Below are 10,713 nucleotides of genomic sequence, written 5' to 3'. Positions count from 1 at the left end.
GTTAGTGCGTCTGCCTCACAATACGAGGTCCTGCAGTCCTGGGTTCAATCCATGGCTTTCTGTGTGGAGTTTGCATGTTCTCCTCGTGAATGCGTGTGTTCCCTCCGAGTACTCCGGCTTCCTCCCACTTCCAAAGACATGCACCTGGGGATAGGTTGATTGGCAACACTAAATTGGCCCTAGTGTGTGAATGTGAGTGTGAATGTTGTCTGTCTATCTGTGTTGGCCCTGCGATAAGGTGGCGACTAGTCCAGGGTGTACCCCGCCTTCCGCCCGATTGTAGCTGAGATAGGCGCCAGCGTCCCCCGCGACCCCAAAAAAAGGGAACAAGCGGTAGAAAATGGATGGGATGGAAGTACTACAAATATATTTCAAAAATGTAACATCTGAAGGATTTTAATTATTGAATGTAATGATAAAGTCTTGTTTTAGGACACGGGGCCACAGATAACAAATACATTTTTTTCAGTATTGAAGGTAGTTTAAACATTATATATTGAATATGCAACCAGATCAATGTGCCTTTAATAATTTAATAAAAAACATTTATTGCACAGTTAAATATATCATGCATTTATACATTTTATACACAGGGGACGCACATGGCAGAGATTTACTGGAATGGCCCCAATAGCCTTTCTAGCTGCAGGGAACACATCTTCAAAGTAGAATTTGATTAAATGCTGACTATGCGATCTTTGTAAGCTTCTTAGTTCAAAACTTTATGGTTAGAAGTAGTGATGTGGTATTACGGAAAACCACGTGAGACAACGTTTTTTCCACCCCAACCAAACTGGGTTCATCATCACAAAGTGATTTTTGCAAAGAAATAATTCTTATTATTCTCTTTTAAATAAATAACACTTCTCACTGTATTGTCTCCTTATGTCAGCGCAACAACTTAGAACCTCTGATTATTTCTCTCCCCTCTTAAATCCCATAAAAGTGGAAGCCAAAGCTACGACACCTCACTTAATGTCATCTCAGTGCCCGCTCGTGTGTTGCGATTGTGTGTTTTAGTGCTCCAGTGTTTGCTTTCATTTGAATGTCTGAGTGCTGACAAGTTTCGCCCCGCTAATTAAGCATGACTGTCTGGATCTAATGTTGAATCTGCAACTTATTAAGCCAACAGCTGGTCCGAATCAGGAAACCAGATAAGGAGCTGCGAAAGATATCTGTGCTAAATTGGTTTCCCTCAGCAGGATGTTTGTCAGGATCAAGAGTCATTCTTACCAGTCACATGTGAAAAAGAAAGAATGTTGCATTTGTAGCTCCTAATCATTTGTAACATTTTATTTCAGAGTCAGTCCAATTCAATATATTCATCAGTTATAAATGTATTAAAATAAGAAACAAGCAGAATTAGTCAGAAAAAAATATGATTAAACTATCAACTGACATAACTAAAGCAAAAAGTTAAGTTTAGTTGTACACGTTATTATGAAGTTCTCACAAACTCTCCAATAGCAAACACATGCATTTAGGAGTGAATTAGAATAGTATTTACAAATAAGTGTAAGTATAATTCTGTCATACATGCATGCTTCTTTGGTTATAACGTCATTGTTCATGAAAATAATCAGTGCACAGAAAAGAAGGCTGCTGCTCAGACAAAGTTTCCCACAGTTCTCTGCTGTAGCCTGAGGTAACACCGCTACACCAGAGTCATGACTTTTAGAGAGGCAGGTTGGAAGCGACGGATCTTCTTCTTCAGGGCTCGAGAGGCTTTGATGCGGCAGGACGAGGGCTCTGGTCGTGGGAGTTGCTGGAGTGTTTGTCCAGCTGCAGTGGGCCCAAGCGTAGCTTCAGCCCATACTAGGTCTCCCTCCTCAAGGTTGTCCAATTGGTCCCCCTCGTCCAGGGAAAGGCTGCTTTCTGAGTCTGAGAAGGATTGGAAGCTTTGGCTGGATTCGCTATCCCCAAAGCGATTGGTGGTGTTGTCGCTCATCTCCCCATCACTGCTTGCAGCTATAGTGGAGTGAAATAGCGACATGCACTCAGCGGAGTACTCAGACTCGCATCGAGGTGGGTACTGGCTGGATAGGCAGTGAGGTGCTGGGGGGTATCGGGCATTGAGATTACTATGGAAAGTATTAGCCGACATAGAGGTCATTGAGGGGTGGGTAGGTCCTATCCATTGGCCTGACCTGGCGCTCATGCTGCGGACCAAATGCATGCCTCCTGGCACTTGGGAATGGAGATCTTTGGGCCACTGTCGCTGTCCACTTGATGCTTGGAACTTGTCCCCATCAGATAACCATTTGGCTGCTCCTTGCCTCTTCTTTCTCTGATCCACCGGCTGCTCATACTCTCCACACTGTAATCTACGGCTTTTGTTGGACTTGGTTGCAGCTTGAACAGGGTATGGCTTTGAGTGGACCTTGTGAGTGTACATCAATCCAGGGCCACACAGGCTGGAGTCTGAGCCTGAACCCTGTTTGCGGTCCTCGTTTGGACAGCTGGGGTATTTCTGGAGTAGCTTCGTCTTTCCTGACCTTCTCGCTTCTCCCTTGGATCCACATGGTTCTCGTGTTCTTTCGCCAGACGAACATCCATGCGACTGCCTCAGTCCTCGAGGTTTTCTCTCTTCGCTCTTTCTTCTAAGTTTTATGGCTTTGGTTTTACGATCAGCCTGTCTCACTTTGACCTTCTGAGTCCCAGCTGGGACAAATTTGGCGTGGACAAACTCGAGGGAGCCCCTGTGGCCATTGTGCACCTCAAAGCTTTGACTGTCCTCTGCGCTTGAGCTGTGAGACAAGACTGGTCTTTGCCTATGACCCTTCTTCTCTACCAGCCTTGATTTTGAGTTATCCCCACATGTCTTCTGTACTTGGCCTCTTGATACAACTTGGGTTTTGTCCTTCTTCCTCAGTGATGACATAGTCACCTCATCAGAGCTGTACCCTCTTATGACAGCAGGATAGGATTCCCCATACGAAACTTCCTGAGGTCTCACTGACTGTTGGTGGTCTGCGTTATCAGTTGTTTCTGGACTGGAATGTGTCATGCGGTGTTTCCTCTGTTCATTATCTAGTGGTATGATGTTTATGGCTTGAGACTGGGGAGGTTGAGGAGGAGATACCGGTTTCTGAGGAAACACAGTTGCGACTTCAGTGGGTTTCCTCTGATAGTTGCTATGTGCCTGCATAGCCATAGGGGACATTTCAATTTGGCTTTTGCTAGAGATGCGGTGGAGGAGTTTGTCAATATAGCCTAGAGTCTTGGTATCATATCCCAGCTCAGTACCATGGAGTGTGTCAGAATCACTCATGGGGGCTCCTTCTGCAAGTGCCGGTATGGCAGGTTCTCCGCAGTGGAAAAAGATTGGGCTTTGGAGGGCCACGGCATGCAGTGGACTGGGGTAGTGGTACAGTTCAAATCCATTGCGGGAAACCAAATTGCTCTGGAACTTGGGATCCATCATGGAGATCTTCGGGTTGGGGTACGTTGGTTGTTTCTTAGCATCCACAGATTTATAGTTTAGTCCTTGAGTCATCATCCGGTCGAGGTCACCTAAAAAAAACAATTAAACGTTGAATGAAAAATGCACTACAACAGCAGACTTTTTACACAGTTCTTGTGTTGCATATCATTATACTGTGCAGGTGGCATGTATGCGTTAAAATTATGTTTCAAAGATTATCACTCAATCAATCAACCAAAATGTATTTATTTAATTCACAGGCAAGTTGCAACATAAAGGGCCTGATTTACTAAGCTCTAAATAATTGGTGCTAAACTTCATGTGCAATCTATAAAATAACATGTACGATTAGTGGGCTTGTTGCGTGCCATCTACTAAGATTGTGTGTACAATTAAACATTGGTACAGACCGCCTTATTTAAATGGGAATTTTGCTTGTACTATAAGGGGCCGCAGAGCCATACTCTTAATCACTGCACATACATGTTGTCATTCTTCTACCTGTGGCGTTTTGGGAGGCTGCGCTACTGCGCACATGACCCAAACTTCAAGAAGTTTTCATAATTTAAGATACATATTAGTAATATACCTGTATATTCAATGTCAAAAAATGTACGGCATTGAAAACAATTTAAATGACATCAAAATGCATCAATTTAAGTAATCTATCAGCTACAGTATGACATTATAAAAGGATGTTGCTGAATAGAAAATGTGTCTAATATTTTTTATTTCTGACCGTCCAAATATGTCAAAACATATAACGCCGTGTGTGGAACTGTCAGTTTACGCGTCCTTTTCAAACATGCTGAATGAAACGCAAAAACCGCTTGCAAAAATGGTGCTGTGTAATATATTTGCATTTTCTTCTCCCAGTATTGTGGCTGTTTTGATGATCAGCATATATTTTGCATATTTATCAAGACAGAGATGCAAAATGGATTGCAGGCCCAATTCTGCTCACGAGGAGACGCAATCCTCTTTGCACACTTTTAGTAGATCAGCTTTGCACGTAAAATCAAGTTTGCACATGTTTTAGTACTCACAAACAGTTAATAAATCAAGCCCAATGTGCTTTAGACCAGTGAAAAAATCCTCAGCATAGCTGTGAAAACTGATGCCTTGTCTTCTAATGACTTCCCCAAGAAAAGGCATGGAAAGATAAAAAAAATTGAGCCTTGGGGAACCCCACATCTTATTTCATGGGTTCCTGAGGAGCATGTATCCATACTTGCATAAAAGATTAGTTCATATAAAACAGAGTTTTTGGGTTTCAAACTGCTAGCTCAGAGTCAGCAAAAAGTAGAGCGTTAAAGAGGTGTTTACCTGTTGACACAGGTCTTGGTCGTCCATGTTCGGCAACGACGCAGCTCGCCCTAATCCTGCTGCTTCCCAGATGAATGCCACGGGTACTGTTGGGCTGGGTTGCGTTTTCATCGGCTGAGCGGCGACGGTAAACATCCTTTTGTAATTGTGGACTAACTTGAGCGTTAGGGGGGCTCGTGGAAGGGATGAGAAGACTCGTCTGGGAGGACGACAGGCACTCGCTGTACACTGAGGTGCAGGAGTTGGACAAGGAGCATGAGCCACCATCGCTGAGCTCGTAAAAACCTGGAGAGTATAAATGAATACTTAACGGTGACGTAAGGCGTGAATCCTTGACTATAAACCAGCGAGTGAGCATACACACCTGAACTTGGCCTGCTGTCACTCTCCAGTTGCTCTGTGGAGGCCTTGCTCACATCCAACTTCAGCTCACTTATTTGTTGGTCCAGCTGCTGTAGGTGCGTTTTCAGTCCTACGTCCTGTTTCCGAAGACGAGACTATTAAAAAAAAAAAAAAAAAAAAGTGTTAGAGTCTATGTCCATCAAAAATTGTGTCAACTGGTAGAGTTAATAAAGTTTAATTACAAATGGCCACAGTTGAATGTTACAGTCTTGGTCTCACTCCTGTAAATGCTTCTTCCGGTTAGTCAAGTGCAAGAATGAGCTTTGACGCGTAAGTCTTCATCCTCTTTATTTCACAAAGGCAGGCCAGTCAAGTGTGTTCAAAATTCAGTGATTTGTGGTCCCATTTCAATTGCTTGGTGACTTTCAAGGTTTATTTACATTACATTATACATTATTACATTACAGTGCAATACATTTTCATAACATGGTCACTACTGCATAGTTTCTCTTGTTATATTCTTATTTTTACTGTTATATTATGATTGTTATTATTGCTTTTTATTCTTATTCTTATTGTTATATTTTCAATTTTATTTCCATGTATACCCCCATTATTTACTTTTTAAATTTGATCTCAATTCTGTACACTGCTCCTGGAATTTGAATTTTCCTGGCGGAACTCTCCTGATGGAATCAATAAAGTACTATCCATCTATTTTGGGAATGAGGATGTGTAGCTATAACATTTCTGTCTTTGACACTTTATATCAGGGGTCCCCAAACTAGGGCCGGACAGCGTCCAAAATTCGGCCCGCAGGAAGTCCCAGGTTAAAAAAAACTACTTTTTATTTTCTTTATTATTATTTTATAGGCTGTCCTCTCTAATCCATTTTCTACTGCTTGTTACTCTCGGGGTCTTCTAGCCACTCAGGTAAATCAAATTGCCTAAGAATGTATTTTATATATATATATATATATATATATATATATATATATATATAGGTAGGTGTGGGAAAAATCACAAGACTACTTCATCAATCATCAGGAGATTGAGGGAACCCCTCATGAAACAGTTCTGTAGAGATGAGGTAGTCTTGTGATTTTTCCCACACCTACATATTGCGCTCTACCACGGTATCGAGCACTTTTCTCTGGATAATCCAATCAAGATATATATATATATATATATATATATATATATATATATATATATATATATATATATATATATATATATATATATCCGTCCATTTACTACCGCTTATTCACTTTTGGGGTCGCGGCTATCTTAGCTCCAATCGGTCGGAAGGCGGAGTACACCCTGGGCAAGTCGCCACCTCATATATATATATATATATATATATATATATATATATATATACATATATATATATATATGTGTGTGTGTGTGTGTGTGCCTCACAATACGAAGGTCCTAAATAGTACGGGGTTCAATGCCGGGCTCAGGATCTTTCTGTGTGGAGATTGTATGTCCTCCCCGTGACTGCGTGGGTTCCCTCTGGGTATTCCGGCTTTCTCCCATTTCCAAAGACATGCACCTGGGGATAGGTTGATTGGCAACACTAAATTGGCCCTAGTGTGTGAATGTGAGTGTGAATGTTGTCTGTCTATCTGTGTTGGCCCTGCGATGAGGTGGCGACTTGTCCAGGGTGTACACTGTCTTCCGCACGATTGTAGCTGAGATAGGCTTCAGCATCCCCCATGATCCAGAACGGGAAAAGCGGTAGAAAATGGATGGATGGATATATATATATATATTTATACAGCCCGGCCCCCGGCCATATTTTTTCAACCCAATGCGGCCCCCAAGTCAAAAAGTTTGGGGACCCCTGCATTATATCCTGTGTTTTGTTCCTTCTATCGGACTAGTAAAGCAGTTTTATGTCAAGCAAAATGGTATATATTCTAGAATATTCCATCATTTACTGTACAGGTATCAGAACAAGAGGCGCTGCTCAGCTGTGGCAGATGATTAACCCCAGCAGGACATGGGGGAGCATGGATAAACCAGCGGTGGGTAACTCATTTCTCCCCCACAGCTCGGGGGCCGGCTATTGTGTAAACTGCTTAGAGGCTTGGGGGGTTGGGGATGGAGTGGTGTTTACTTTTACTGTTACAGTTCCCCTTAAAAAAAAATACACTTTTAAGTCTTATTTTCACGCGTCTGCAGCTTCGCGTCACCAGATTCGCTCCAATCTGCAAGGTCAAAGAAGTTATGCATTTCGACATATTGTCAACCTAATACGGTCGATGAAAAATAAGATGGCCTGAGAGTACCCCACAATAAATCATTGTAACTCAAGCATGCGGGATAATCCCTGGCCTTCCTGCCAGAAGCAGCACACATGGCAGAGTTTGTCACGCTTTTAGACACCAGTTGTCTGCAAAACTCACACCAACTCACACCATCCTTTATTTTATTATTTCCTGGCATTAGTGGTTAATGATTGTGACTGCCCCCCTGCAGTCCACACACACACACACACACTTTACTTTGTTTACAGCAATGAACCTGATTTATGACACCCAATCCTGCTTCCTACCCCCAGCTGAGGGCTTGAAAGTGTGTCTGCCAATAATTAAAGATCAGTATATTGCACAAGAATGGTAAGACCACATTAAACGATGCATGTTGGTAAAGTTGAGTTTTGACTTCATACCAGCTGTTGCTTGAGCGCTGTGAGGGTGGCCTCCAGCCGCTGCTCCTCGGCCCCCATCGTCCTCATGCTCTCGTCCGGGCCAGTGAGCGGCTCCTCCCGGTCCGCCCTCAGAGCCCAGCTCACCATGTCTCTCTGCCGGTCCCGGAGCAGATGCAGTTCTTGCAGCCCGGCCAGGGCAGCCTGCAGCCTCTCCCCGACCCTGCTGCGGTCCATCCCCACTGCCGCGCTCATCATTCCCACGCAGGAGCTCTTCGTGCTCAACATGATGGAGATTAAACAGCGGGCATATCCAGAAATGTCAGAGAATGATGGGAAAAGTCCTCAGTGAAGGAGCGAGTCTTTACCTGCTTGGGTTTAGAACTACCTGATGATGGGACTATACCCTCCAGCATAGAGATGAGATTTAAGCCCCGCCCACACACAACAAATGGCATCGCTCCCTATTGGCTGGACGCTGCGCCCGCAGTCAACATCTGCTTCTAATCTTTCTCATTTAAACCAACATCATCTGCCTATCGTTCCAAAACAGGGCAAGTATATATATTCGGTAAATTGCGCCCCCTTGAGGTTATGTCTGTTACTGTGACTTTAGGGTCAGTGGAGTCGTGTAGATATATATTTTTTTATGTTTGTTTGGTTTTGTATTGTGTAGATATATTTATACGGTAATTATTATTCTGTGACTGTAATTGTTTTGCTTGTTTTCTTACTGATGCTTTTATTTTTTTAATGTAGTCTGTAGTTATAATTATATGCTTTTATTTGTAATTGTATTGAGTTTGTGGACCCCAGGAAAACACGGGGGTTGTTGTGGCAACCAGCAAATGAGGATCCTTAATAAAAATCAAATCAAAGCCAAAAATATGTGCAAACAAAAACCTTTTTTCGGTTTGAAAATATAGATATTTTTTAGATTTCAAATATATGTTTTAGTTGCAAATCTGTTTTGTTTGGCTGCCAGTGGTGGACGGTGCTTTTCCCACCTAGGCCTTCAGTGATGTCCGACGTCAATGATTACCTCTCAAAATAAATGGTAAATACCTGTATAGCGCTTTTCTACCTTCGAGGCACTCAAAGCGCTTTGACACTATTTCCACATTCACACATTCCCATCAGAAACAAGGGGGAAGTGTCTTGCTCAAGGGCACAATGACTGTGAAGCTGGGGATCGAACCAGAAAACCCTCAGGTTGCTGGCACGGCTACTCTACCAATGCGCCACGCCATTACATAATTTATGTCACCACATGACCATTGCTGGAGAAAGACTACACATTTCATCGCTGACATTGTTTCACAAGATGTAGTTTCTCTTTAAATATATTTCTTGAAAATTGCCTTTCAAATATATAGCTGCCAACTAATCAACGTTTTGTTCTCCTTTGGGGATCAACATTTCATGCTTCCTGCTAAGTTGCAACTTCGCAGAAGTGACAAGTGAGTATCCAATCACAGTCTCGTTAATATCAAGCCACTTAGATAGGCTACTGATAGGCAACTGATCTGATTGGCTATCGCAACTGTCTATCAACTGTATGTGTTTTTAAATTCATCCGCTAACAGTCCCGTATCCAATCACAGGATGCGTAAATGACATTCAACGTGAGGCCATTTAGAAGGCCTTACTGACAACAACTCATGATCTGATTGGTTATCGCAACTGTCTATCATCTGTATGTGCCCTTTCTCTTAAAGTGCTTAGAGGCTTGCATTGTTGATTCTCAAGGCCCCAGGGCAGATTTGGTACTGCATGGCAACATAAGCTAGCTAAATTCTACGCAAAAGAACCTATAAACTAAAAACAACAGCACTGGAAGGAGCATAATATTACATGAAAAAATATTAATATTTTTAGATATGAAAGTAAATTAAAAACTACTTTTATTTTTAATTATGATCATCATTTCTGGTTATCTTTGGGCAGCAGAGGCTCACCCCAGTTGGTCGCATAAAAAACACACGTTTCTGTCCAGAGATGCCTCTCGGATATAAATGAAACAAATATTTTACAGGATTGTTTAACTTAGTTTTTAAATAGTCATTATTTCAGTACATAAAGTTCTTGTTCTACTTTAAAAACTATGTTAGTTTATTTTTACTCCAGCATTTATTTATTTTTTTAAGTATTGTCATTTTTTATTATTCTAAATACAAAGCATCTCGCTTTCACCTTAGATTAATTACAAGTGACACCCATATTCTGCTGGTCTGACATGATATAATATGTATGTATAGACATATGTTTTAATGCAACCAAACACAAATAATGGATCTGCACCCCACAAAAAGTGTGAAAACAAAAACATTGATTTTAAACAAAAAAAAATGATAATAAGAGTTTTGGTTGCAAAATTGTAATATGTTTTAGATTTCGGGCTTCACGGTGGCAGAGGGGTTAGTGCGTCTGCCTCACAATACGAAAGTCCTGAGTAGTCAGGGATCTTTCTGTGTGGAGTTTGCATGTCCTCCCCGTGAATGCGTGGGTTCCCTCCGGGTACTCCGGCTTCCTCCCACTTCCAAAAACATGCACCTGGGGATAGGTTGATTGGCAACACTAAATTGGCCCTAGTGTGTGAATGTGAGTGTGAATGTTGTCTGTCTATCTGTGTAGGCCCTGCGATGAGGTGGCGACTTGTCCAGGGTGTACACTGTCTTCCGCACGATTGTAGCTGAGATAGGCACCAGCCCCCCCCCATCCATCCATTTCTACCGCTTATGGGAATAAGCGGTAGAAATGGATGGATGGATGGGTTTTAGATTTCAAATAGTTTTTCGGGGTGTTTTCTCAACCAAAAATATATTTAGGTTTATTTGGTTTTTAATTATGAAACAGTTATTAAAAACACATTTGAAATATATAGTTCAAAACATTTATATTTAAAAAAAAAAATCAAACATCAACTATGACAGCTTGTTTCGCGTTTGAAAGGAGATATTAA

General features: G+C 41.9%; 1 protein-coding gene across 1 annotated transcript; it reads right to left on the bottom strand.

The window, feature by feature from the left end:
- Positions 1-1,278: 1,278 nt before the first annotated feature.
- dact2 (dishevelled-binding antagonist of beta-catenin 2) lies at positions 1,279-8,244 on the bottom strand. Its single transcript, XM_061910735.1, has 4 exons — positions 7,776-8,244; positions 5,115-5,247; positions 4,751-5,035; positions 1,279-3,513 (listed from the first exon to the last, which is right to left on the bottom strand). Exons 1-4 carry the CDS (start codon positions 8,037-8,039, stop codon positions 1,655-1,657), a joined length of 2,541 nt encoding a protein of 846 aa, XP_061766719.1. The 5' UTR covers positions 8,040-8,244; the 3' UTR covers positions 1,279-1,654.
- Positions 8,245-10,713: the final 2,469 nt, after the last annotated feature.

The sequence above is a fragment of the Nerophis ophidion genome, linkage group LG09, assembly GCF_033978795.1.
Source record: "Nerophis ophidion isolate RoL-2023_Sa linkage group LG09, RoL_Noph_v1.0, whole genome shotgun sequence".
Taxonomy (NCBI): domain Eukaryota; kingdom Metazoa; phylum Chordata; class Actinopteri; order Syngnathiformes; family Syngnathidae; genus Nerophis; species Nerophis ophidion.
This window is presented reverse-complemented; position numbering and strand designations above follow the sequence as displayed.